The 27,901-nt window shown below is 50.2% G+C and overlaps 1 protein-coding gene and 1 non-coding gene across 3 annotated transcripts in view; one reads left to right on the top strand and one right to left on the bottom strand.

Moving 5' to 3' along the window:
- Window positions 1-894: 894 nt before the first annotated feature.
- SLC43A2 (solute carrier family 43 member 2) overlaps window positions 895-27,901 on the bottom strand; it is a 36,375-nt gene continuing 9,368 nt past the window's right edge. For both annotated transcript variants that reach the window (XM_031685384.2, XM_031685383.2), the window contains exons 3-14: window positions 27,497-27,704; window positions 25,926-25,981; window positions 25,048-25,124; window positions 12,938-13,030; window positions 11,453-11,586; window positions 11,166-11,368; window positions 10,581-10,727; window positions 7,911-8,049; window positions 6,523-6,652; window positions 4,229-4,302; window positions 2,925-3,048; window positions 895-2,377 (exon numbers count right to left, since the gene is read on the bottom strand). In XM_031685384.2, the coding sequence (XP_031541244.1) occupies window positions 2,216-2,377; window positions 2,925-3,048; window positions 4,229-4,302; window positions 6,523-6,652; window positions 7,911-8,049; window positions 10,581-10,727; window positions 11,166-11,368; window positions 11,453-11,586; window positions 12,938-13,030; window positions 25,048-25,124; window positions 25,926-25,981; window positions 27,497-27,704 (1,547 nt within the window). In that variant the 3' untranslated portion in view covers window positions 895-2,215. The remainder of the gene's footprint in view (window positions 2,378-2,924; window positions 3,049-4,228; window positions 4,303-6,522; window positions 6,653-7,910; window positions 8,050-10,580; window positions 10,728-11,165; window positions 11,369-11,452; window positions 11,587-12,937; window positions 13,031-25,047; window positions 25,125-25,925; window positions 25,982-27,496; window positions 27,705-27,901) is intronic.
- LOC116283755 (U6 spliceosomal RNA) lies at window positions 23,633-23,736 on the top strand. Its single transcript, XR_004193465.2, has one exon. It is a non-coding gene; the product is annotated as a U6 spliceosomal RNA (small nuclear RNA).

Raw genomic sequence — 27,901 nt, 5'->3', positions numbered from 1 at the left:
CTCCCCTTTGTCAGTGGGTCTCAAACATTGGGGGAGCCACCAGAACCACCAGGTGGGGCTTAGCAAAGTGGAGACTCTAGATTCCCATGAGGTCAGAGGCTACATTGTTAACAAGCTGCCAGAAGCTCCTGCCACAGGTGGTCCCTGGGCCACACATAGAGGAGGCTGATTGTTAAAATCATTCCACAGCTGCACACCACGCCTGCCTGGAGAGCCACACAGTCCACTAGCACTGAACTCACTTGACCTTATCTCAGCATTTCCCAAATTTGACTATAAAACTTTTAAGAATTAAAATAACATTAACATCTCCCAGAACTAGCATTCTGAGGAATGTTTTGGGAAACATGGATCTCATTCTCCCTTTTTAAAACAAGTATTTGCTTATGAAGCCTAGAGTGATGACGTGCGTTCAAGGGACTGGACTGTGACGGCCAAGATGGGGTTGGGGCCTGGGTCTGCCCCTTCCTGTTGTCCGCCCACTCCTCCCACCACAGTTGGCTCTGTTCTCTTTGAGCCTGAGGCTCTCCTGGGGTCACTCTGTGTCCTGAACTCAGGAGGAACCCTCAGGGTAGCTGACTGGTGAGGACATCTGAGCAGGGATGAAAGGGGGTCAGGATTAGCCTGTGTGGCTGGGATAGGCAGCAGAGAAGGGGTGACCACACTTCTAAGGTGTCCCCACAGGCCCAGTTTGCTTGGGGAGTGGGGTGAGGTGGGGGAGGAAGGTCTTTTCCTGGCCCACTGCCCCTCCCAAGACAGCAATCACACCGAGAGATGGTGAGAAGCTGGGTACCACTGGGCCAGTCAGGAGAAGAAAGTCTTGTCTTGCCTTTTCTTCTCAAGCTCAAAACAGGCACATGTATTCATTAACTGATATGCTAGAAGGGGCATCCCTTACAAGGAGGAAAATGGATTTATTGCTTTATAAAAAGGAGTCTGATAAAACTTAAAACAAAACAAAACAATTAACCTAAAAATCAACCCACCCTTCTCAGAGCTCCCAGGAAGTCTCAGACACATTTCTGAGGGCAGTCAAGGTGAGTGGGTCGGGAAGCCAGGCCCGCCTGGCAGAGGAAGGGTGGCCTCTCCCCGGTAAACAGCTCCAGGGCCCTGGGAGAGTCTGCCAGCAGAGGGCGCTGCGACCCTGCAGCCCGGGACACACTCCCCGCCCTGGGCCAGGCTGGCTCCTGGGTGCTACTCTGGGAGGGTAAGGGCAGACACCTAGAGCTCACAACCTACTGCCACCCCGCACACATCTCTCACTCACAGCACGCATACACGCAGCCCACACTACACAAATTCCAGGCCTCTCACAAATTCACCTCCCCACCCAGGCCTGGACCTCTATGTCTGTCAGCCACCCCCACCCCAACAAAAACAGGTGTGTGTGTGTGTGCGTGCACATGTATGTGTACGTGTGTGTGCGTGCGCACGCGCATGTGTGCCCTGCTGGTGCCCCTCAAATTCCCTTCAGGTCACAGACTTGACAGAGGACAGCAGTGGCTTTGTGCTCCCAGATCAGGCCCTGAGGGAGGAGGGAAGAGGCTGCTGCTCGGCGTTGTCCCCGGCTCCTGAGCCACATGAGACCTTCCAGCCCTCCATCCCCTCTCCAGGCTTTAAGCCAGTGGAGTTTCTCCACAGGCCTCGAACAGGAGGACAGGCCACGGACAGGCCACAGGGGGCTGGAATCACAAAGGAGTTAGCACCAACAGGAAGCGGGTCCTTCCTTCCTCAGGCAGCTCAGACTGGCCAGGGGAGGAGGTGAGGGGCCAGGCGAGGGGGTGCAGACAGTGCAAGCCTTTGTCCTCAGGCAGGCGTGGTCGGTGGACATGCAGCCGAGGGGCAGGTGGTGGGCAGTGGATGGCAGGCCCCTCTACTTTGGCAAGAGGCAGAATCCAGACACTTAGGGGAGAGAGCCTGCCTGCCGGGGTCCTCCTGGCTCCTCCTGGAGCCCATGCTCCAGGGCCCCTCGAAGGTGGAGAGCAACGTCCAGGGTGCCTCTGCTTCCGGCAGTGGGAACATCACCTGTCCGGGCCCTCACCCGTCCTTCCACCGCAGGGCTCCGAGGCAGAACCAGGGCCTGAGAAGGAGTGTGGACTCCAACACGGTGAAGGAGAGGATCCTGGGGGTGCGTGGAGGTCCTCTAGGGTGAGGAGGAGGACATTGGTGAGTCATGAAGCAAGGGCGGGAGGCCACAGTTCCAAGGTGGCAGGGGCTACACAAAAGCCTCCCGGTTGGATGAGCCGTTGAGCTTGAGGAAAAGCTTGTCGTCCTCCCTCTTCTGCTGCAGCTGCCTCTCCAGCTGGCGCCGGTAGCAGATGAGGTAGAGGGGGAGGCAGAAGCCCAGCATGCTCAGGACAAGCAGCCCCACATTCACCTGCGGAGGCAGGGATGGGAGTTGCCATCACAAGGGATGAGGGACCAGATGGGGGCTGTGGTCTCTGCAGAGCCCTGCTCCAGACCCTTCCTCACACTCATGTTTGGGAACAGGGAGAAGGTCCCAAGAGAGGAGAGGAAAAACAAACAAGAGATTTCAAGAGATCCAAGGCCCTGCCGCTCCACATTCCAGCATCAGAATTCCCATTATCCACAGGCCACTCAAACGTGCTGATCTGAATCTCTAGTAGGCAGGGTCGGGGTGGGGGGATTGGGACAAACTTATAGCACCTGGTTAAGAATCTTGGCCCTTGGCTGGAGGAGCAGGGACAGCAACTCGGTTCTATCTGCCTCAAAATCAGGTCCAGAAAGAACACTATCCTCCTCCTGCCCCTCCTGCCCCTTCTCAAAGGGTCCCTGAACCAATCCTAACCAAAGTTCCAAATTGCCTGTCCCCGGGGTTCTGAAAGCCCCTGAGTGGGCTCCCAGATCCCAGTCAGCAGAGTAGGGTAGATGCCCATAACCCAATGCCCCCCAACCCTTCTTACCCACAGAGGGTCTCCTTGGAGGGGACCCATCATAGCCAGAAACAGGGGCTGCTGCAGGAGAGCAAAGAGTGCACTGATCAGGGACTGCAGGCCTGTGAGGCTGCCAAACTGTGTGGAGGGGTACCTGCCAGGGCAGAAGAGAACGTGTCACCACAGGGGCCACTCTTCGGCTTCCCAAATGCTCCTCAGCCTCAGAGAACAGTAGGCGCCATCCCTGGATTACTTTCGGCTGAGCAGTTCTGCAAAGTGAGTTTCTCTTTTGGACCAGCCCGAGGCCCCAGACTCCGGGGAGGACCCCAACCTGCCTAGGTGTGCCCCGGAGCCCATGGGTGTCTGGCCCAACTGAGTGGAAAATGCAGTGCCAGGAGTCTGGCTTGGGAAGCTGGCCCAAGGAGCAGGTTGGAGGCTGGGCCTGGCTCGGCTGCACCCTCATCCAGAGGAGCGTTGTGTAATCACGGAAACACAGCATCACAGCTCTCTGCCGACTCCCTCAGACTCTGCCAGGGCAGCCGCAACTTCCTCCAGGCCTGGGGCGGGGAGGGGGTGTACACAGACCTAGAATGACCCTCATGGGATACTGCTGGGAGGGAGAGGGAGTTCTGGCAAAATCTTAGCAACTGTCAGGCATGGTGGCCCCAGAGGCAGGAAGAGGCTCCTAGCGAGGGTCGGGCTGGTCTCTGGTCAGAAAGAAGCAGTGGATGGTGTTTGGGTTCCAGTTTTTGAGCCAAGTACTGGCCAGAGAAGGGGGAACAATGTGGTTCCTTAGGCATGTGTGCTTCTGGGAAAAGGGGGCAGGTTTCATTATAGCCAAGGCCTGAGAAGGCTATGGCCAGAACCAGGCCCTTAAAGGCCCTGGGTAGAATCTGTCAGGTAAGTTCTGGGCTCAGTTATCTGTGTCACTGCTGCTGCTGAAGGCCACTTGAAGGTCATCAATTAGCTGTAGGTGGCCAGACCCCACCCCTGCCTTTCGCATGAGCAGCCAGGGGCATCCCCAGGACTCAGCTGAGCAGTGGCCTCCGGGGCAATAACAAGCTATATGGGGCATTGACCCTGGCCAGGGGACTGACTTCGTGTTAAATGCCAGGGCTTGTGGGCACCCAACTGTCTACCCACTGACACATTCTCGACAGGTATGGCCTTCCCCTGATATACCCAACAGAAGCCCTGGCACCAGTCTCCTGAGGCAACAGGATAACCCCAAGTGGGCAAGACGGCCCTCCTCAGGACCTCAGTCCCACCAGGAACCTCCCTCAGGTCACTCCCTTACTCTCAGCCACCAGGCCACCACAGCTCCCAGGACTTACACGGCAGCATACAGGCCCCCGACGGCAGAGTGGATGAATCCTCGTACGATCGTGTGCAGGATGAAGGAGAGAATCTGAGGGAGGGAGAGCAGTGTGTGAGCAGAAGACACGGAGGGCCTCACATTGTCTCCCGCCCCACAGCTCCTGGGGTCCTGAGCAATAGGAGGACCGGCATCCCAGAGTCAGCTGGACCAGCCCTCCAGGGCCAATTCCTGAACTATCAAGAATTCTGAGACCCAGTTGTTAAACACAGTCACAACTAACAAACTAATAAACATACAATTAAACAAATTACAGTTGACCCTTGAACAACATGTGGGGTTAGGGGCACCGACCCTCCACTGTAACTGCATCCAAGGACTCAACCAACCACGGACCATGTAGTACTGTAGGATTTACCACTGGAAAAAACCAACCCAGTTCAAACCTGTGCTATTCAAGGGTCCATTGTACCTTAAAAACAAAGTTAATGAATACTCAAAACCCATCACATCCTAATTATTTTGTTTTGCTATTATCCATGCTCCTAAGGTTTCAGAGGTCTATTGTGAATATTACCTGATGGTGTTACTGTATCTCTTTTCAACATTGGTTGAGATCAGCCATGATTGAGAGCACGTACACCACGGAAACTGGCAAACACTAAAAATCAGGGCTCCCCTCACCGCTGCCCTGACCCCATCTGGAGTCTGTTGTTAAGTGTATATATGTATACACTTAGTTCATATAGCACTAAGTTGGTCACTGATCACGACCTCTGCCTTTGTGGACCTGACAACTGTGCCCAGAGTTCTCCCTGCCTGGTCACCCAGCCCCACGGGCAGATGGCTGTCCTCCCCTCTAGCTCTGCTTTCTTAAGGAAAGGTCACTGCCAGCAGGCTTAATAAGCTCTGAGAAGTACTTGTTAACGATTCCTGAGAGCCAGGAGCTGTCCACTTTGCCACCAGAACCCTTGTTTGCTCTTTGCACACAGCCCTGCCGTTGGGCTCAGCAGCCAAGCCCTGTTTCCGGGAATGTGGGCAGTGGAGGTGGGGGCTACCCTGCAGTGCTGCAGAAGGGTACTGCACGAATGTGCACGCATACTTGCGGAGGCTCCCCCTTTCTGCTCCAAATGCCTTGCTGACTTACAACTTGTCTTTCAATAAGAACTAAATAAAACAAAAAGCAGATGACTGTCCTCACTGAGCACTGCCCTTTTTTTTTTTAACTTTATTTATTGGGGCGGTTTTACTTACTTATTTTTAGAAGAGGTACTGGGAATTGAACCCAGGACCTCATGTATGCTAAGCATGCACTCTACCACTTGAGCTATACCCTCCCCACCGAGCATTGCCCTTTGATTGGACAAGGAGGTCAGGACAAGGGTCAGCTGGTCTTGCAGAGAGGGTCACCACCAGGCTGGGAGGGCACCAGAGATGCAACAATACTCCCATCTGGAACTGGCATGAGTCTCCATTGGTTTCCTCTGCTGTACACACAACATTGGCACATACACATGCTAGCACCGGTGGGTGGTGCACACCTGGTTGTTCAACATACTTCTACATGTGACCACTTGTAGAAAGGAAGGGACTCTTGCTTTCCTCCTGGACCTGGCCCAAGATACCATCTGGACTTGGGCTACACGCATCTGGAAGCAATGCCATCACCTGTATCCCTTCGAAGTTCATAAACTTGGGGATTGGAATTGGAACACGTTCATGGACCTAAGGGTGGAACCAGGCAGGTAACAAAATCTACCTTTCTCGAACTCTCTGCCAGAAGTCAGGTTCCAAAAGCATTTGGAAATCTTGTGCAGAGGAACTGAACTTTTGAACCCAGATGCCAAGCAATCGTCTTTTCCTTGCGGCACTCCTGTACCAGAGGAGCGGATGTTCCCACCAACACCACTGATTGGCCAGACCTCTTTGGACATCAGATTCCAGCTGCTGGAGCAAATGCAAAACAAGCAGCCACACAACCACACCCCATGGTTCCACAAACGGTAAGATGATGGTATTTGTGGCATGCAAGATGCCCAAAGACCAAGAGGAATGATATACTTTTCACAGAGAAGAGTCTTCTGGAAAAGGCAACCTGAGTTTCACTTACAGCTCACTCCCAGCACCGTGCACAGAGCCAGGCAGGTAAGGGGCCCTTAGCAAATCATGGCGGGCTGGTTGGCTGGTGGGTTGATTGAATTAAATGAATGAAAAGTCACCGCTCTCTTTGCTGATGGCTCCCAATGACATATCACACACCTTTCAGCCTCATTATCCCAAACCAACCTGGCCGCTCCCTCACCCCACACCCACCTGTAGAGGCAGGTTGGGAATGAGGCAGGTCACCCCAAAGCCCACGAGCAGCAGGTTTGTGAAGGCAAAGGCCCGCGTAGCATTGGTGATCTTCTGGATCTGCCGGTCCCGCTTCTGTTTCTTCTCGCCTCTGTGGAAACATACACACAGGAGCTGGAGGCTCCCTGGAGAATAGGCTCTCCCAGGAGTCAGGCCCTGGGAATCACAGCCTGTGGTCAACACAAGACTCAAAGACCACCCCCAAGCACGTGTTAGGGTCTGTGGGGGCTAGACCAGCACGAGGGACACACCCCTGCACCCTGTGGACTGAGCGCTGAGTGTGAACTTCAGCAGAGAGGTCAGATACGCTGCACAGCTTTAGTGAAGACTGAGGTCAGACGATGGAGAGGCGGGAGGAGAGTATGCCCAGGTCAGGAGGTGACAAAGCCTCCTTCAATATTGGCTTTAACTTCACCCAAACCCTGCAGGGAGCTGACACTAAGCCAGATAAGAAGCCAAACAAGGGAGAGAGTGGATTTCCCCTTGGGAGGCAGGAAGGGGTGAAGGAGAAAGAGTATGCAGAGATGGAACTGGAACGGGCACAAACAGCCTGCTGGCTGCAGGACCTGACCTAGATAACAGAGCATTCTCTGTAATTATTTCCTTGTGAATTCACTATTCCCAATTCGAGTCTCACCACCCACACGGACAACCCACAGACAATTATATGACATCCAAGAATGAATGCCAAGTGCTTGGAGGTGTGCAGGGAGGCCCAGGCCCACCACTTCCTCAGTATGTGACCTCAGGCAAGCCACTCAAACACCCAGCTTCAGGTCCCTCATCTGTGAAATGGGTATAACTCATCAAGGTGTTGTGAGGCTTACCTGAGATATGGTGCATTAAGTGCTTGGCACAGGGCCTGAATCAATAAAGAGTAGCTTATTATATTAAGGTGGAGCCAGAGAAGATAGCATATAACTCATCCTCTGATCTCAGAGCCCAACCCTTCTGTAAAGTAGGGCTCCGGTCCCTTGTTTAATTCTCACAATCACAAACAAACCTATTAACACATATGAAGGTTATAGCAGTTTACTACTCACACCGAGTGGAGTAGATCTTATGGGCAAACAGGACTGCTTTAGGACGTCTGACCGGTGTGTACTGAGTGCGGCCCTCAAAGTAGAATGGTTTGATAGCCAGTCATCCACACAGACCTTCCCCTGGTTTCTGTCGTTCTTTCTTCTAGCTTGCAGCTTCCCAGACTTCACTATACCAAAGAACTTTCATAGAGAAGCAACAGACCAAAATGATGCTGAGCTGAGTGAGAGCTGACTTTAAAACCTAACCCCCCCATCCTGTGACCTGAGGGGCTGCTTCCTCTGGGGGCCAGGGCCCTGCCTACGCACTGGTTGGCGTCTTTCTCCTCGGGCTCCTCAGAGGCGTCTTCACACTCCTTCAGCCTCCAGTCCATGATGTAGCCAATGACAGGGGCTGTCAGCAGGCAGAGCAGCTGTAGCACACCAAAGATGGAGGTGTAGAGGCCAACTGAGGAGGAAGATGGGCTGTGTCAGGGGGTGCTGCCAGCAGAGGCCTGGGGCAGGCGCTGGAGAGAGCCTGCGACCCCATGAGCTCTTCTGGATTCTTCCCCAGAAACCCTCTTGTCACTGTGGGTTTTGAGTGGAGCCCAGAGACCTTAACCTCTGAAATCAGAGGCAGAGCAGAGGGCAGGCCACTCTACTCTTTTCTCCAAGTCCCCTTCTATTTCCAAGAAACAGCTAATGAAATCCAGTATGTCACAATGACCTCCCCTAGAAGCTCCAGGCAGTCTCTATGACTTGCGAACCACAGAATTACCAATGCCTGGACTGAGGCTTTGTGTGTGACTGGCCACTAGCTTTCTGCCTCTAGAAATATACCAGGAAGGCATTACTTACAGGGGCTCTGACGTAAAGGCTTCAATCTTCAAAGAGCCTTAAAATTATGATAGGATTTTTCAGGCAAATACAAGCTGAAAGTTGACTGCCCCACCCCAACCCACAGTCCTGGCCAAAAGGAATGTTTCGAGTTCAAGGAGAGGCGTTTCTCAGCTGAATGGAGACTGACTGGGAGGGGATGTTGCCGGTTTCCCGATAATGCCCCCTGCTTACCCGTAGCCATCACTGCATCAAGAAAGCACAAGGGAAAAAGCAGAAAGGAGGGAGGTTAGCAGTCCAAATGTCAGAGGTTGTTCTAGAGAGATGGGGCGTGGAGGAAAGCTAGCCCTGGGCCCAGCACATGTGCCATTTCCCATTGAGCCCTGACTCTCAGAGTGCCCGGTGGAGGTGGGAGCAGGCCCTGTACAGGTGTCTGCTGATGTTTTCCTGTCTGCTGGGGCCTCAGTCATGTGCAGCTGGTGCCTTGTCACAGGTGGGCTGGTGAGTAAGGCCTGGCATGATGTGGAAGCGGTGTGGAAGGCCTCGTAGAACCTGTGCCTCTAGGTCCCTGTTCCTTCCAAGGGCAGGACAACCTACCCCGCACACAGCCAAAGTATCTGACCAGCCAGCGCTGGTCTCCCTCCACCTACGGCCCCCTGACCCCGAAGCAACCCCTCTGGGCATGGCTGTGTGTGTGTGTGTTGTGTGTGTGTGTGTGTGTGTGTGTGACGTCAGGTACAACTGCTTATGCAAGGGAAAAACCAATGCCCGTCAGCTGCGGCCCGAATTTCCTGGCCCAACTTCCTCTACTTCTTGAAATGACTTTTTGCATGTGGGAAGCAGTTGGAAAAAATGCCTTCTGGGCAGCAAAAGATTTCTCAAAGAACTTCAGTAAAAGGCCATGACTCAGCAGCAGGGAGATTTGCCTTCCAAGGATGAGTGAGGGCCTTTCTCTGTACATGTCAGGGTCTCCACCCCTCTGGGCTGGAAGGTTTATAACACAGAGTATATAGACATGATAGATCAGTTTGCCCCAAACTGTGGTGCACAGGTTTAAATAAATGTTACATAATCAAAGGGTTCCTGTGGAAGAAATTTAGGGGAATAACACTGGACTAAACAAAACTAAATAGCTTTTTTTTTTCCTATCTCGGTGTTTGGTACGAGTTTTTGCAAGGGTTTTTGCAATGACAGACAGGGTTTCTCCACATTGCTTCACATCCAAATACCCATTTTCAGAGTATCTGAAAGGGGATCTGTGCTCCTTTGTCATGTTTTCCTTTTTTTCAGGTTGGGTTTCTTACGCTCTTTAAAAACTGTATTTGATTCCTAACAATGCCTCGGGCATCTCTCTCCTGGAGAAGAACAATTAAACCAACCAAAGAGTTGCACACCAGTGAGACTGCCAATATAAAGGATTTACCAAATGTGTTTGTCCCGCTCAGGGATGACTAAAGCTGACTCAGCTCAGGCCCCGAGGAAGCACTGACTTTCTTTGTAAAATCAAAACCTCTAATCAGCTGAAGCCCTTCTGTGTTTCTTTTGGAAAAGTGGCATGTGGGTTATCAGTTTTGTTTACCAGAAGTAACAAGCCGGGACTGGATTACACACACGAGGAAGGCTCCGCCTGGCCCTGTTTCCCAGTTCAGGGCACAGATCCCAGAGCAGGCCCAGGGCCCCAGTCTCCAGCCGCAGCCGCCCGGCCCCCACCTCGGCACCCGGCCTCCCCACACGCCGCCCCTGCGGTCTCCAGAAGGATTCCTGGCATTGGGCTTGACTGATCGTCTTTCAGCAAGCTCTCAGGTGGAGTACCGTGTTCTGTGCAGTGTTTTCATTTACAGACGCACACGTCAACCGCCCCCTCAGGCAACGAAAAACACACACCCCACACCCCTAACATAAGTAGTTATTTTAGTCCTCTCCTCCCTCCTAAACCGGGAAACTGATGGGGACATGAAAGAACAGTTGGGGCCGGCAGTGATGAAATGGCTCTGACAAACAATCAGGCCCTTGCATGCTGCCATCTCACAGCCCTGCTGGCCCAGCCCAGCTGAACACCGTCCGGCTGGCCAGGCAGCGGGCTTGACCTCAGGTGGGCAGGAGCGACCACCACTTCTGGGTGGCCTCCTGCGGGGCTGCACACCGGGGCCCAGGGCCACCTACCTACATCTTGGTCACCGCTGACCAGGAACTGGAGGATGTTGTTCATGGCGCCCATATAGAAGATGAGGCGCAGCTGCGTGACGCACATGGTGACCAGGCTGAGCAGCAGGATGGGGCTGAACACACTGTGCATGAACGAGGGGGCCGCTGTGGGGAGAGGCGGGCGTTCAGGGAGAACCGGGTGGCACCGCACGGCCCATAGCCCACCCCCTATCCAGGGGCGCAGTGTCAGAAGCCTGATTTGCCAACCAAATCACTCCATGCTGGATGAGGCGGACGGTGTGGGGGTAGCAGCTGAGTTATCCAGTTGTGTGAAACACACTGTGTGAATCCCTCACCCTCTCTAAGGCTTAATCTGTGAGCCAGCATGGATGGTGCCACCTGCCCTTTGGGGTTAAGTGGTGGGAATGAGAGGAGACGATACCCACAAAGCCCCCAGACAGTGCTGGTACCTGTGAGGGGCTGGGGCCGCGACTTCCCCACCTGGGCTGGCCACCCCCTCCTTGTTGCGGGGATGTGGGTGTAGGTGTAGGAGGAGATGCCCCTGCTAACATCTAGGCAGGCCTGGGAGGTGAGGGCAGGTACCTGTGGCGTCAGGCTGGCACTTGACCTCCAGGTCGACGGTGGACAGACACAGCTTGTGGCCCTCCTGCAGGGCCGCCTGCTCCTTGGCGCTCCGCATGGAGCTGCCCACGCTGAGGCGGCGCCCCACCGTGGTCACCTGTTTGTAGAACTGCTTCCCCGTGATCTTGTGGTCAAAGCCCAGCCAGCTGAACTTGATCTTCACCCTGGAGGCCACAGAAGCATGTCCGTCAGCGCTGCCCAGTCCCCTGGCCGGGGTGGGGATGGGGACAGACAACAGGTCCACTTACGTGTAGTCCATGTCCTCAGGTCCCGGGAAGGGCTCCAGGGGCCAGTTAAAGAAGCAGTTGAGGAAAACCAGCCCAGAGCAGCCGGCCCAGACCACGAGGATGACAATGAAGGAGGCTCCAAAGTCATAGATGACCTGAGAAGCACAATGGGGTCAGGGCAGGGGAGCAGGGGGCAGAGTTAGTGGAAGGAAGCCGGCACGGGCAGCGGACACCCAGCTGTCCTGCTTTCCCTGCACTGAGCTGTGAGGGGAGGCACAGCCCTGTCAGCCTGGGTGTTTGGACATCAGACATCCTGCATTCCACTAACCTCAGCTTGCTCTGGCATGTTATTATCCCCCCGTGCCTCCAGCTTGGACCTACTGTCATCTCCTTGGAGAGGCCTCCCTGACCGCCCATCACTGTAACATCACCAGCTCACAGTGAACAGCTGTGGCTGAGGTTTTTGACTTCTTGATTCATTTCCTTGTTCATTATCTGTCCAGCTCCCTGAGAACAGGAACCTAGCCTTGTCCACTGTGTTTCTCTAGTGCCTTGAAGCATACACCTGGTAGATGCCAAAGAAATATCTGAGGAATAAACAGCTGGATGTCTCACTTTGCTCCTCTGTGAAATGGGTGTGATGCTGGCCTGCACCCTCATGGTGCAGTGGTGGGGGTGAAGTGGGTGTGATCCTGGCAGAGACTCAGTGCTGGGCCAGGCAGGTGGGAAGCCGCTGGGCCTGTTATAATCATTTATTTCCAGCACAAGAGATCGCAGAGTAGTGGCAGACAGCTGCCAGCTCCCCAGCGAGGGGACCGGCAGTTAGACACTGAGAAGAGGAGGAAGGGGGAACTCGCAGGCTCCTCTGCACCAAGAACACTGAAATCCCTCAATTCCACAGGATGGCTGGCCCAAGACCCTCCAAGCACCTTGATTCCCGGGTGGCAGGCCCATGCCTGAGACTCCTTCTCCTCCTCTATGGCCTCTCCTCCTTGTACCAAAGGAAGAGGGATTTATTTGGGGCTGGTGCCACAGCAGGGAGAAGCCCTTTCAGGAGCAACAGGATTCAGAGCAGGAACTGGGACTGATGGATTGTGAGGTGTTTGCTCCATCCTGACCCTATGTGACTTCCACGGGCTCAGAATCCTGCCTGGGAGGGAAACAGCTGAACCAACTTGGCCAAGAGCCGTGCTCTGGCAGTGAGAGCAACAGCTCAACAACAACAGATCTGGGGGTGGGGGGACTGGAGTTGGACTCAGGACCAGCGACAAACACCCACCCCCTCCACTGGCTCTCCCCCAGCCCAGAAATGCAGAGGCAGCCTGAAGTCACATGCTTGAATTTTCCATCCCCCCTCCCCTCCCCAAGCTCTTACTCCGAGGTACCCAGGTGCATCCTCCCATGCAGGTGGGGGGAGGGGCCGGCCCCGGGCACCCACAATTACTTCCCTCTTCAGAGAGGGTTGAAAGAGTCTTGGGAGAGGCCTCTGCTCAGACACACCCTCACCTTGACTCCTGGGAAGGTGACTGCTGAGGAGGCATAGGATCCAATCATCAAGGCAATAAATGTGGACCGAAGGTCACCAAACATATTGGGCAGCTGAAAGACAAGATGCAAGAGAGACTTTGGCTGAGAGAATGGACAGGGGATGGATGAAGGAGGGGAAGAGAGATTCAAGGCATCCTCAGGCACCATTTCTTATCTGCTCTCCTCCCCTTGTAACTCACAGGGGGATTAGTCCGGGTAAATCACTGCTAATTGGAAGTTTGTCTTCCCATACTGAGGCTGATAAAGGAAGAGGAGGAGAGTAATGCAGAACTCGGACTGTGCGAGGGAAGACAGAGCTGGTGGACTCCCTGGCTGGCCAGCCTCCCTCCTCTCTGCCCTGGCACAGGCCAGGGGCTTTCTCTCTTTGCAGGGTTAGAAGGAGATGCCAGCGAGCAAAGCTGGGAGCCTGAGGCATCCCTCAAAGGGAGCAAGCTGTTAAAAATAAGAATCTATTTGGGGATGAGAGTGTAATTTTATAAATAAAAATATCAGTGTCCCAAAAGGGCCAGATGTCAGCAAAAGCTGCTTTCAGTTCTGAGAAGGGTAGGTCTCTGGAAGGTGCCAATCAGAATTCTACAGTCCCCCAGCGTGGAGGAGGGGGCTGGCTCAGGATTGCTGCTTCTGAATGCCCAGGGGCAAGGAGAGCATTCCCTTCCCACCTGACATTTTGCACCTGAGAAGACCAACGGCAAGAAAGGCTCAGACTCTCTTCCCTGCCAGGCCACTCTTCCCTTCTCACAGCAGCTCGTCCTGAGCCCACCAGACATGGCTGCAGTGCTAAAACCCTCGGAGATTCCACACAGACCCAGGCATGGATTCAAACAGACATGGGGCAAAATGCATCCTCCCAAACAGCCAGTCTTGGCTTCCTTCTCTGGCTAACCTCAGGAGAGCTCGAACCGTGTGCTGGGAAGGTTTCCCATCCACACCCACGAGGTCTCTGGCATTGAGAATCGCTCTCTGGACCTGCCAACCTGTTTCACTGAACTCAAGCTGTTTATAAAGGACCTAACCTACGTTCCCCTCCCTCATTTGTCTGGAATCATTTTGGAGTTTTATCAAACATGGACCACGTGGTGGCTGCCTGCAAGCTGATCCACTGTTGATGAACAGAGTTTGAACGTGTTTACCTACCTGCCTCTCATCATTTCTGACTGTTTTGACCACAGTTAAAAATGAGTAAGCAGGGGGAGGGTATAACTCAGTGGTAGAGGGCGTGCTTAGCATGCCCGAGGTCCTGGGTTCAATCCCCAGTACCTCCACTAAAAAAAGAAATTTTAAAAAAGCTTTTTTTAATGAATAAGAAACATCATGACGTTTGTGCTTCAAAGGACACCACTGAGAAAGTGAAATGACAATGCACGGAAGAGAGAAAAGTTTTACAAATCATCTATCTGATAAGGGACTTGTATCTGGGATCTATAAATAACTCTTACAACTCAATAATAAGAAGATAACCATTTTTGAAGTGGGCAAAGGATCTGAAAAGACATTTCCCCAAAGAAGATAAACAAGTGGCCAAAAAGCGTACAGAAAGATACTCAGTATCATTAATGATGGAGAAATGCAGATCAAAACCACAAGATACCACTCCATACCCCTGGTGGCTATCATTTAAAAAAAAATCAAGTAATTACAAATGTTGGTGATGACACAGAAGAATCAGAACCCTCTCCTTCATTACTGGTGGGAATGTAAAATGGGGCATAGCCACTCTGTAAAACAGTCTGGCAGTTCCTCAAATAGTTAAATACAGAGTTACCATCTGACCCAGAAATTTCACTCCTAGGTATATACCCAAGAGGAATGAAAATATGTCCACATAAAAACTTGCATATGAAGAAACAACCAAACAACCCAATCCAAAGATGGGCAAAAGACCTGAACAAGCAATTCTCTAAGGAAGACATACAAATGATCAATAAGCAGATGAAAAAATGCTCAATATCACTAATTATCAGAGAAATGCAAATCAAAACTACAATGAGGTATCACCTCACACCAGTTAGAATGGCCATCATTCAAAAATCCACAAATGACAAATGCTGGAGAGGCTGTGGAGAAAGGGGGACCCTCCTACACTGCTGGTGGGAATGCAGTTTGGTGCAGCCACTGTGGAAAACAGTATGGAGATTCCTCAAAAGACTAGGAATAGACTTACCATATGACCCAGGAATCCCACTCCTGGGCTTATATCCAGAAGGAACCCTACTTCAGGATGATACCTGCACCCCAATGTCATAGCAGCACTATTTACGATAGCCAAGACATGGAAACAGCCTAAATGTCCATCAACGGATGACTGGATAAAGAAGACGTGGTAATTTATACAATGGAATACTATTCAGCCATAAAAACCAACAACATAACGCCATTTGCAGCAACATGATGCTCCTGGAGAATGTCATTCTCAGTGAAGTAAGCCAGAAAAAGAAAGAAAAATACCATATGAGATCGCTCATATGTGGAATCTAAAAAACAAAAACAAAAAAACAAAGCATAAATACGAAACAGAAATAGACTCGTAGACACAGAATATAAACTTGTGGTTGCCAAGGGGGCAGAAGGTGAGAAGGGATAGATGGGATTTCAAAATTGTAGAATAGATAAACAAGATTATACTGTATAGCACAGGGAAATATAAAAAAACATCAATCAGAGACTTGAGATGTTTTGGGATCCTAGGATTGAAAATAAAAATGAGTAAATCTACAGTGTCTGGCCAACAAAGCCATCTTATGGTAGGAGGCCAGGGTGGCTCTCAAGGCTCCCCAAAGAATTCTCAGCATACAAAGAGCTCTTCTGCCAGCCTTCACGCAGAGTGGAACCTCTGTCCACTTAGACTTCTCAGAGAGGGTAAGAGGGAGAGAAAAAGCATATGGAAGCTCCCCTAGCAGGAGACAGAGGAAACGTGATGTGCTCATGTGTGCCCAGGCACACTCAGGTGAGCACTAAAGGTGCCCAGTCTTACTCTTTGTACACCTGCCTCCCAGGTATGCTGTGGTTCAGAGGACATGCCTCGGTTCCTGAGCTCACGTATTCGGGCCATGCCATGCTGGCTATCCCAGCGAGGCAGCCTTGTTGGGGAGGCATTTCTGGGGCCCTACCTGCCCCAGGGAGAATCCAAAGATTAGTTCTGCTTGTATGGAAACTGTTCCAGCCTGACATGCCACTCCAGCCAGGGCACGTAAAGGAGGAAAGGAGTCAACAAGGGCTTCGAACCCAACCACAAGAGGAGACAGAGGACAAGAGCCTGATGTAGAAAAGGCCACTTGGTGCACAGTCAAGCCAGGAAGCACTTCTGTTGCTGCGGTCACCTCTGGGTACAAAGAGTGTCCCCAGCTATTCCACAGGGTGAAGGGATAGTTCTGAAAAGCAGACAGCTTGCTAGCTAGCCCTTTTCCTTCTACTCTAACCCAGGCTAGAGGCCAACAGAACAGGGGTTTGGGGCCAGCTTGCAACTCTGACCTGACCTTCTGGAGTCTTCCCCCCAGAACTGGATCCAGGACAGGGAAGAACGGGAAGTTGAGAGAGGAGACTGAGTTTACACTTCCCTCTGGATGAGACCCCTGCCCTCATTCCTGGTCCAGGGCAGCCGCCCTCCAGCTGCCATCCTTGCTTCCCTGCCTCTCCCTGCCTGGAACATTCTTTGTAACACCCTGAAAATTCTCTTCCCTAACATGTTATTTTGGTCAGCAGGGCCATTTCTAGGCAGTACAGAGCCTCAGGGCAAACCACATTACACAGTCTTCTCATCAATATTTACAACTCATATTTTAAATTATGATTATCTTTCCTGATTAGAAAAGCAATGCAAGTCCACTGTAAAATATCTGGAACAAAGTACACATAAAGGATGAAATAAAAATTCCCTTGACACAGCCATATTATCATTTTTATGTATTTCCCTTCGATCTTTTTCCTATAAATACCTGTAATTTTTAACCAAACTGGGATCATATGCTATATAGTATTTGATGAACTTTTTCTTTTTTACTTGATATATTATAAATATTTTCTAATTTAGTATTTATCTTCAACATAATTTGCAATAACTGTCTGGTATTTTCTTATCTGAATGGTCTATAATTTATGAAACTATTTCTCTGATGCTGGACCTTAGATTCTTTTTAATTTTTATGATAGATAACATTTTTTGACGGGGGGAGGTAATTAGGCTTATTTATTTACTTTTAATGAAGGTGCTGGAGACTGAACCCAGGACCTTGTGCTTGCTAAGAACATACACTACCACTGAGCTATACCCTCCCCCCTCAAATAACATTTTAATGAACATTCTTAAAGATAAATTTATACGCAAATAACTATCATTTCCTTAAGGTGAATTCCCAAAAGTAGAATCACCTGGCAAAGGGAATACACATTTTTAAGTGTTTGTGATACTCTGTGCCAAACTGTCTTCCAGAAAACTTAGACCAACTGATACTCCTACCAGCAGCATAGTAGAGCATCTCTTCCATGGTAGCCACTCCACTATTGTGTGTTGTCATTATTTTTAGTATTTGCCACTTTCACCAATACCCCTGTTGTTTTAAAATCCGTTTCTTTGTGTATATGGAAGAAATGTATCAACGACTGGTATTTGCTTCACAATAATCTGGATGGTGGATGGAGACAGAAATGAAGCAAGACTGATCATGAGCTGACAGCTGCTGAAGTTGCAAGATGGGTACATGGGGTTCATTGTACTATTCTCTCTAATACCATGTATATTTAAATTTTTCCATGATTAAAAAAAAGAAATGGAAAAAAACTCTTATTGATTACTAATGACTTTGAACTTTCTTCCTACAATTTAAAAAATCTGTCATGCATATACCTCATTTGTCCCTTTTTTTTGAGGATGTTAATATATTCATATTGATTTGGTATAGGCTCTTTATATATACAGACCATCACAGTTTGTTCATATACTGTAGGTATGTTTTCCTAGTTTGTTCTTTAACTTCTTAGTTCATGGTAGGGTTTTTTTGTTTTCAATATGAGAGTTTAAATAGATAGTCAAAGTGTGTTTCAGCTTTTATGGACTACCTAGCATTTGTGTCAGATGAAATCTCTCTCAAAACAACGTCAAGGATGACCATGACCATTGAAGCCCAAAGCATAAACATCCTGGCTGTAGTCAATGTATAGTCACAAAACAGCAAGCACAGAAGAGAAGGTTTAATTAATGCCTGTGGGCATTGATTATTTTTCTAATATTAATACTAACTGCTTTTTATCCTTTAAGCCACTTCCTTCCCTTCCTCCCAAAGCTGTCATGCCTGCAGGAGGAAATTTCCCCCATTGCTGTGCCCAGGAGTAGCTTAATCAGGCAATTTTTTCCTATAAAATAATATTTCCTATTAAGTAATAATATATAATAATGTAGCATAGTTAATGTGTTAAAATAATATAATAGCATTATTATTATAACAGCAGCTATTATTATCCAAAAAACCCTCAAAACATCTTTACCAGGTAAGTGTCACTTATGACCCTCACTTAATGGTACAAAACTTTAGGATTAGAAAAGTCAAGGAACTCTCCCAAGCTGGTAAGGGCCAAATTTGAGATTCAAAGCAGGTCAAGACTATGTGCACAGCCACTGGGCTACTCTACCTCTTGGAAAACTCACGTAGCCTCTGAAGGGTATACCCTCACCTCTCATACCTCTATGTGTTCCTTATTAAGCATTCTGTCTGCTCTCCCTGCTAGAGATTTCTTACATCCTTTCTGATGCTCCTTTTAGGCATATCTGCCCCCTTCCCGCCCCTTGACCTTCTTGGCCTACCTCCACATGGTCCAGGGCCATACTGTCAAGTAGATTCGCGTTTGGCTATGGACTCTACTGTTTCATCTTCATGCCTGAGTCTCCTTCACACTGGTCTCCACATCCCCCCGCCCCGCCCTTCCTTCCTCTCTCCTTCTGCCTCCACCCGAACTCAGCTGCATATAATGGCCACTCAGAAGCCCTGGTGATGGAGTGAGTGACAGCTGAGTACTGAGCAGAGTGCCCCAGTGCTGGCTCAAGGGCCGGGTGGAGGGGGAAGAACCAGGTCTGCTGCCAAGTAGGAAGCTGTAGCCGAGTTGCAATGACAGATGTGGGGAAAACACTCAGCAGAGGCGGCTTCCTGACTCGGGGTTCATAACTGCACTTGCAGGTGGTGGAGTGCAGCCCACCCCACCCTCAGCCCTCCCCTGGTGCTGGGCGCTTCCCACCACCACCTCTGCTGCGTCGGGGAGGACTGGGGCTGGAGTGGGTTCAGCGAGGCAGAACGGCTCTCCATGCCGGCCTTGCTCACATGGGGATGCCATCCCCGCGTGAGCCGGTGGTGACTCATTCTCTCAGCCCCTCGGCTGCAATGTAAACAGGCTCCGGCTGCATGACCTTCCCAGAGGGGAAAACAGCAGCTGCAGACGGCCCCTCCCTGGAGTGCTGGCCACAGAGCACAGCTACTGGACAAGAATCACCAGAAGCCTAGGCTCCAGGATGGTGAAGATGGGCTGTTCTCCTTGGAGGACCCTTGTTAAGATGTCTCTCTTCCCAGGGGCCCCCAAAACAGGCCTTGGGGTTGCTGGCAGGCAGGGACAGAAGGGTCACTGTGTAGCCACCTGGCACTGACTTTCCAAATCAGTGAGCTCCTGAGCCCACCAGCTGGGGGCACACCCTGGCGCTGGGGGAGATGCCATGTGCAGCCCTAGTTGGGGCTGGCATTCTGGCCCTCAGGCCCCTTCCAGAGGCAAGTCTTGTCCTCAGGTGGCTGGTGTACACACCCAGAGCTCTGTGCAACCTGCCTAGGCTAGGATCCAGGTACCAGTCTGGACAAGTGGACTTAGCAAAGCTGGGCTATTTTCTAAACCCCCACAACCAGGCAGCTCTAAGCATACACTGCCAGAAGAAGGTCCTTGTGGTCACCTTTCCACTTCACTGCTGCAGGGGTGGGGAGGACAGACTCCACTCTCCCAGCCACCTCATTCGCTTTCCCAGCCAGGTCCAGCCCTGCCAGTGCCCCCACTCTATGCTCTGTCCACCCCTGAGCATGTCACGTGCTGGGGCCACTTCTCGAGGCAGAACCCTCTGACGGGTGAATTTTTCCCAGGCCGGTGGGTGATCAGCTGATTGCTTTGGGTTCTCAAGGCACAGAACAGAAACCAAGAGGCAGAGCTGGCCCCAGGCACTGGGAGAGCCCTGCTCACCTGGCACCTGGGGCACCTGCGATGCTGTGGGGACCCTCTCCTGGCTGTAGAAACAGATTAGCTGAGTACGAATGCTAAACTCCCACACACACACCCTGGGGGGCATCTGCTTCCCTGCTGTACTCCAAATCCTTTCCCTCCCTTTCTCTTAGGTGTTTGAAAAGGAGTATTTATTTCATTCTCTTCAAACTCTGATCCCAACTCCCATGGGATCATTTCTTCCTCAGGTTCAAAGCAAGACTTCAATGAACCAAACAGGAAAAGCCCATAGAGAAATATCTCATGAAGGAGCCTACTAACATTTTGTAATCACTTCTCTGGGAGGGTTTCAGCTCAGAACTCCCCGTACCACCCACACTGACAAGGGTCAGAGTAATGAAGTGGAAAAGACATGTTCACAGTGTTGGCGGCATCTGCTCCCATCTCTAAGCAACCCAGGTCCTGGATCGTCGGGTGGCGGCCCAGAGACGCCACCTCGGCCGCCGGCCGGTGTTTTCCTCCAGCCAATGAAGCGAGTTAAAGAGTTGTACAAATGCAAGGCACTGAGCAAACAGACCAGAGTGTGCTGTCGTCCAGATGTCCAGAGGGGAGGCTGAGGCTTGGCACCTCGGGGTCTGCCCTGCACCACCATTGACCTGGCACCGTCCTCCTCCAAGTATGTTAACTTGCCTGGGCTCTCTGCTGCAGGGAACTGGGAAGCCCATTTCTAGCCTCTGGGCAGCCCACCTGGCACAGGACCCACCCTCGCCCTCTGAGCCTCTGCTCGAGGGGACAGGATCACCCATGAGTACAGCCCTCTCGGGCTCTGCAGAGACATCTATCGGACTGTGGGGCAAAGGCATTCTGCCGACTTGGAGCCCCCTCCCCACCAGTGGGGTAACTAACAGCTCACAGTCCCTGGTCATTTTTATTTATACCACAGTCCATGCAACACAAAACCCCTTGGGGCTCAGAAAGTCCCCAAATTAAGGTTTCCCTGGCAACACACTCCCCTCAGACTCCCAGGTTATCACAGAGAGAGTATCCATGGCCCCAAAGTTGTCGTAGGAGATTTGATTTAGGAAGCTCCTAAAGGCGACCCTGAGGACTCCTTTGTCCCCCAAATTAGGACATGGGTGGGAGACACAGACAGACGGTGCCACTGTGCTGCCGGCTTGGCGTCTCCCGGAGCCGATCCTGACAGTTCTGCTTTTTCAAGGCCTGGGCTGTATCAGGACGAGATTCAGCTCTGCTCAGCAGAAGCCTCGGCCAGCCCGAGAGCATTGCCCAAGAGCTCCAGCCCCACCCTCGCTGACCTGCTTCTCATTCCCCTTTTGGGGTCTGTTCTGGAAAGGAGTGGCCACCAGAGGCCTTATCTGAGGCCTCACAGGACAGAGGAATGCCTGAGGAGGTCCCTCAGGCCAGGGACAGTGGTGGAGAGGGAAAGAGATGATAGAAAAAGTGCTCAGGGAGTCAGGCCATGTAACTAGAAGCGGGGTTGGGCAGGGAGTGGGGGTGGGGGCTGGGTGGCCGCCCTGCCTTCCGACAGGGAAGGGAGCAGCGTCCTGGTACCTCTGGACCAAAGGTGGTCCAGCTTTTTCCGTAAAGGGCCAGAGAGTAACTACTTTAGGTTTTGTAGGCCATGTGGTTTCTGTACAACTACCTCACTCTGCTGCCACTGCACGACAGAAATGAGTGGGAGCGGCTATGTGCCAATAAAACTTTGTTTACAGAAAACTGCAGTGGTCTGGATGTGGCCTGGGGGTGGCAGTTTGCTGACCTCTGCTCTAGACCCAGGAGTGGGGACCTGAAAGGACAAGCCTCCAGCCTCCCTTAAACAGATCCCTGCTAACCGAACGCTTTAGGTAATGACCAGATGGTCTTCTTGCCTGGTCCCTACCTGGCCTGTGCAGACTTTACCTCCCCATGGGAGAGCAAGGAGCTAACAGGAACACTCCTCCTATACTTCTGGCCTTCATACAGGCCTACCAGAGGCTGATGGAAGCAACGGATCCTCCCCTAGAAAAACGCACCTGTGTGGCGCGCGCACACACACACACACACACACAAGTTGCTTGATTACGACCTCAAGAGCAAGGCCAGCCCCCCTGAAGCTTTTTCACGGACCACCTAAAGGCCTAAAAACCCTAGGGTAAGATCCCTTACTCACTCAGAAAGAGAACTGATTTTTTATATATGAAAGAGCTCTTATAAAACACTAAAATTGAAAAAAAGGAGAAATAACCCCATAGAAAAATATACAAATGACACAAAGAAGCAATTCACAGAAGAAATACAAACGATCACAGAAAGAGGTGAAAAGATGCCCCATCTCACTAATAATTAAAGAAAAAAATTTAAAATCACAGTATATTATTTTTTTCCCAGATCAGAAGGGCTACTGTTTAAAAGATGAATGACAGGGTATTGAAAAGAGCATGGAGAAAAATCTCTCAGACATGCTGCTAGGCTAGTATCCATGTATAACATTTTGGGAAGACCATTTGACAGTCTATATTAAAATTTAAACCATGCTGATCCTGGGGCCCAGCAATCCCACTTCTAGGAATTTATTTTACAGAAATACACAAACAGGGATGTTCAATTTGGTAGCATCATAAATCAGAAAAATTGGAAACCAACCCAAAAGTCCATTAGCAGGAAACTGGTTAAATAAATGATGGCACGTCTGCACTACAGAGTAACATGGAACTGTTTAATAATGAGGCCAACCTCCAGCGTTTAAACAATAAGGTAGGTTTTCTAAAGACTGGCAGGGAAAGAAATAGAAGATACACTGTTAAGTGAAAAAGGCACGTTGTAACAGCATTCCTTTTAAAAAGAATAACATTAGTATGTGCAGATTTTTAAAAAATACTGAAGAATTATATTCTAAACTGATGAAGGTTGGTTTACAGAATTTTACCGTCCATATTTTACACTAAACAGTGACTTCTTAAAATAAAAACTTCTTGTTTTATAATCAGAAGAACAAAAGAAAAAGAATCTTTATGGGCCTACAAGCCTCCCCTAAAGGTTTCTTGGACAACAACTCTGAACTCCTTTTAAAGACTTTCTTAAAGGAGATTCATGGGGTGATGATTTTTAGCTACTTGTCTTAGCCTTTATTACAATAAAGCATCTTTCTGTACTTCAGAGCATAAACTCCTCTTTCTTTTATCCCAAAATTCAGAACTGCCATGACATAGGCATAGTGTGGCTCAAATAATGGGGGTGATGCCAGATTTTTGTTTTTCATTTTGATGAAAGAGTTGGTCGTGTTCACAGTGTCAAAGAACAAACAGGACCATGGCTCCTGCTTCACAATTTATACAACTTAGTGGAATCTGTGTATATTTAACAGTTCTAACATGTTTCTTATAGTTTCAACATTTGCTTTCCCCTGGGAATTTAAAAGGGAGGGAGATATAGCCATTTTTTAAAAATCTGCCTGGTTAAAAAAATAAAAATTTAGTGCTCACTTAGGCAGCACATATACTAAAATAGAAACGATGCAGAGATTAGCATGGCCCCTGTGTAAGGATGACACGCAAATTCGTGAAGCATTCCATATTAAAAAAAAAAAAATAAAAATAAATAAATAATTTTTTTAATGCACAAAAGAATACAAAGTAAATCTCCTTCACACTCACTACCAGGGGCAAGGCAACCAGAGCTACCAGATACGTGTGTGTCCCCCACTCCCCGGGTACATAGCATAGGTGGTCGCGTGCTAAGCCTTTCTCACCTAACACAGACTCCACTAAGTGTTCCAACTCCACCATCCTAGACCCAGGCAGTCAGTCCTTCCCACCAGGACAGTTAACAAGGCAAAGCACATGGAAGGGGAACAGAAGAGACTCTGGGTCAGGCCTGGCCTCTGGCTCACAGCCTGCAGGCAAGGGGTCACAGACATGTCAGTACCTCTTCAAGCTCCTTACAAGAAGACCAGCAAGTCCCCAGGGCTCCCTCAGAGCCAAGTGAGGGCCCCTCGACAGCAATGACTCCTGACTCATTAGCAGAAAGAAATCAGAAACCAGGGCACACTGCAAATAGAGATGGTAGGTATTGTATCATAAAAACTTTCTCAAAGGGAAATTGAGGCAGACCAGACTTTCCTGTTGGACAGAGAAATCTCTGAAAGCCTAGCATTCTCACTTCTTTCCCAATGGACGCCTGCCTGACCAGGTGAGCCTGCAGACAGCTCCCTTCTGCCTTCTGGGCAAGACTTTTTGGCTTTCAATTGACTTTCTGTCAACCCCGACCTTCCTGCAGCCTCACCCACTTCAATGAGAAGCATACCTTGGGGTGTTCTGGTGCTACCATAAGAAGGGGCTCAGCATCTCGAGAAATCATCCCCCCCCCAGAAGGGCTGTCATGCCCTGGCATTTAGAAAACCAAGAAGAGAGGCAGCCTATGTGTTTCCCGGAGTTTTTCATTCAGGTCTAGGCAAAGCAATAGTTAGAGGCAGGGTGATTCCAAGGGAAGTTTGTATTTAGAATGCACTGGTAGCCAGAGATGTCATGGAAAATATGAAAAAAGGAAGTGGGTAGCAGTTTTTTTTTTTTCTCTCTGGTCCTGTCTTCTCTGGGCACGTGGCTAGTGAGCTAACTTCCTTGGCACCTAAATCAAAGTAAACAGGCAGGGGATGGGTCGCTCTGAGAGCCACACTCTGCTGCCTTCAAGTCTGCCTGCAGGACCTCCCCAGACTAGGAGGCTGTGACTGGCTTTGCTGCCACAACTTCACCACCAGCAACCCTCTATTACTTGGGATGCCCAGGCAGATGCAGGCAAATGGAAGGCAAGGAAATCAAAGCCAATAAAACCTGCCTTAAATTCACAAGAAGATGACTGAGGTAGAGATCTTCTTCAAAAAAATCAATACCTACTGTTAATGAGGTGAACGTCATGCACATCCCACCAAAGCCGTTCAGAGCCAGAGCGATGAAGATGAGCACAGAGAGGGCTGGAAGGAAGCAGAAAGCTTGTAAGTGGGAGACCATGGCTGAGCTTCAGGGAGGCCAGGGCCTGACCCAATGCCTGGCAAGGAGCCGGCCCCGAACAAATGCCAGCTGAGTGACTGACAAGCCATCAGGTGTTTGTGTCGGACACCTGGGGAGCTGGACCAGTCTCTTTCTCATCCTCCTCTTGCCTATTTTACAGAGCTTGGGCACTTGCAAAATGTGCATCCCCGTACTCCTTTCTCCACTAACCTTAGCAGCAAAGGAGAGGCTTGAAGAAGCTGCTTCACTGAGACCAAAAATATAGGTGCCCCCAAATCAGGAGATGAGCCCAGCTAAGATTTTGGGGAAACTCAAGTCCTGTTTTGGTGTTTGTTCTAAAAGTCCCTGAAGCAATGGCTCCATCTGAACAGGGTTAGGGACCAGGTGGCTTCTAAGTCATCTTTAAAGTGCTGGTCTGGGCTGCCTTGAGGGGGCTCAGCTCACGACCCCTGCACACACCCTTGCAGCTGGCCTGGTTCTCAGGTTGGCATCAGTGAAGCCATAGGAGACTGACCTGGCGGGTGATGAGATGGGAGTTTCATACCCTCTAGGAGCTTCTCTCAGACGTCTGTCTGGGCAATTATTCTTAGCCAGTAGCCACCCATCTGAGATAAGTCTCTGGATAAAGGCCTAACAGGCGTCCCTCTCACTTGAGCAGTGAACCCAAGGCCTGGCCCTGCTTCCTAGAGCAGGTGGGCCTGTGAGTAACTCTGGGCCCTCTCTCCCTGGTCCCTGACCGAAGGACAGAGGAAAAGCATACTCACAGTTTGGGTTACTGGCTCCATATGCAATCAGCAAGCAGGAGACAGCAAAGCAGGCACTAAAAAGAAACAAAAATAGTACATTGTTTATTATTATTGGTAACATCGTTCATTTGGGGTTATTTGCTATGCATCAGATGCTTTCAAAAAATTTACATATATTCTTTCATTTAATTTAACAATTCTAAGGAGTATAATTGACTCCCACTTGACTGCTGAGAAAAACAAAACTAAAACAAACAAATAAAAAACTAAACTCTCCAAGGCCTCCTGGCTAGCAGGTGGCTAAGCTGGAATTCCAGCCCCAAAGCTAGATCTGGTAAACACCCCACTGCACTGCCCCATTCCCCAGACTAGAGAGGACCAAGCTGTGAAGCGAGAGAAGATATAATCCATGCCCCAGGCTCCTGTGCCCGCTCAGCCAGGGGATGGACATAACCCCTCCAGGCAAGAGGAGATGAGTGGCAACTTCCGAATCCCCTCTACTTGGCTCTAACCTGAGGACCAAGTCCTCTTAAGCTCCAAAGAATGAATGACACTGATACTCCACCCATTCCCTTCATGGCCACAGGTCTCGCTCACTGCAAACCACTGCCCTGCACAATGCTCACTCCTGATGGGACTGGCTGGGGGAGGATCCTGGCCTGAAAGGGCCAGCTGCTCGGTGAACTGACCTTGAGTCTGGAAGACTGCGGCTTTATAAACCAGAAACACATCCCAGGAGGTACATAAGATGACCCACTAGGGTGCCAGGGGTAGGGAAATACTATTTTATAATTCTAGAAATTTTATAATTTTCTATTGTCTGATTTTAAAGCTCAGCTACTTTGACTTATATTTTTTGTATACATATCATAAAGTACATAAAACACTACATAAGATGACGGATGCTCACTAAACTTATTGTGGTCATCATTTCATGACATATGTAAGATCATTCATTATATTGTTCACCTTAGTCTTATACAGCACTGTATATCAATTATATCTCAATAAAACTGGAAAGGGGAGGAGGGTATAGCTCAAGTGGTAGAGCTCATACTTAGTATACACAAGGTCCTGGGTTCGATCCCCAGTACCTCCTCTAAAAATAAATAAGTAAACCTAAATACCTCCCCTCCCAAAATAAGTAAATAAATAAATAATTTTTAAAAAACTGGAAGGAAAAATAAAGCACATAAAACATTAAGAGTGACATGTGTGCATATTTTTGATAATTCCCTGTGCTTACATTAGAGGTATGTATTCAAAATCATTTTTTCCTATGGAGGTATAAGGTCAGAAAGACTGGAAACCAGTATTCTTAATGACGAGCAGCAATTCCAGGCCCTCCCAGGCAGGCCTGAGCCCTGTGCCTTTTTTATGCAGATTAGAACAATGCAAGGATCACAGTAGCTATTGATTTGGTGGCAGATAGGGTAGGAACCCCACTCTGGGCAGGCAGGTAGGGAGCTCCGCAGAGCACCTGATAGCAGGTGCCAGGATTCCCAACCGTAGGGATCTTAGCGGCGTAGGGATCTTAGCGGCGGGGTAGGGGGCGGTTCCCACCTGCCAGCCCCTAACCCCACACTGACCTGCCCAGCAGCCTGAGCTTCCTTGGGCCATACTTGTCCATGACGATGCCCAGAGGCAGGGTGATGGCACTGAGCAGGAAGGAACCCACGGTGAAGGCCAAGTTTAGCATCTCATCCTGGGCCTTGCAGCTGAGCCAGCCATTCATCCGGCTCACCTCCTCGTGCTCCGGCTCCGCTGTGCCCCCAACTGTGCCGTTGGTGACATTCTCTGTGTGTAGAGGGAGGGAAACCTGATCACACAGTCGTGGCCAGGATTCCCGAAGATCAGAGGGGCAGGTGCCCATTCAGAGTCACCCTACTGGGAATGCCAGGGGCTGGCTCTGGGCTCCTTGAGGACTCAGGCTCCTCCCCAGCAGGCTGGGACGTTCACCTGGCCCACCCAAGGCCCCTGCAGCAACACATAAT

The sequence above is a fragment of the Vicugna pacos genome, chromosome 16 (assembly GCF_048564905.1).
Source record: "Vicugna pacos chromosome 16, VicPac4, whole genome shotgun sequence".
In the NCBI taxonomy this organism is placed as follows: Eukaryota; Metazoa; Chordata; class Mammalia; order Artiodactyla; family Camelidae; genus Vicugna; species Vicugna pacos.
Note: the sequence above shows the minus strand (reverse complement) of the source record. Positions and strands in the feature narration are given on the sequence as shown.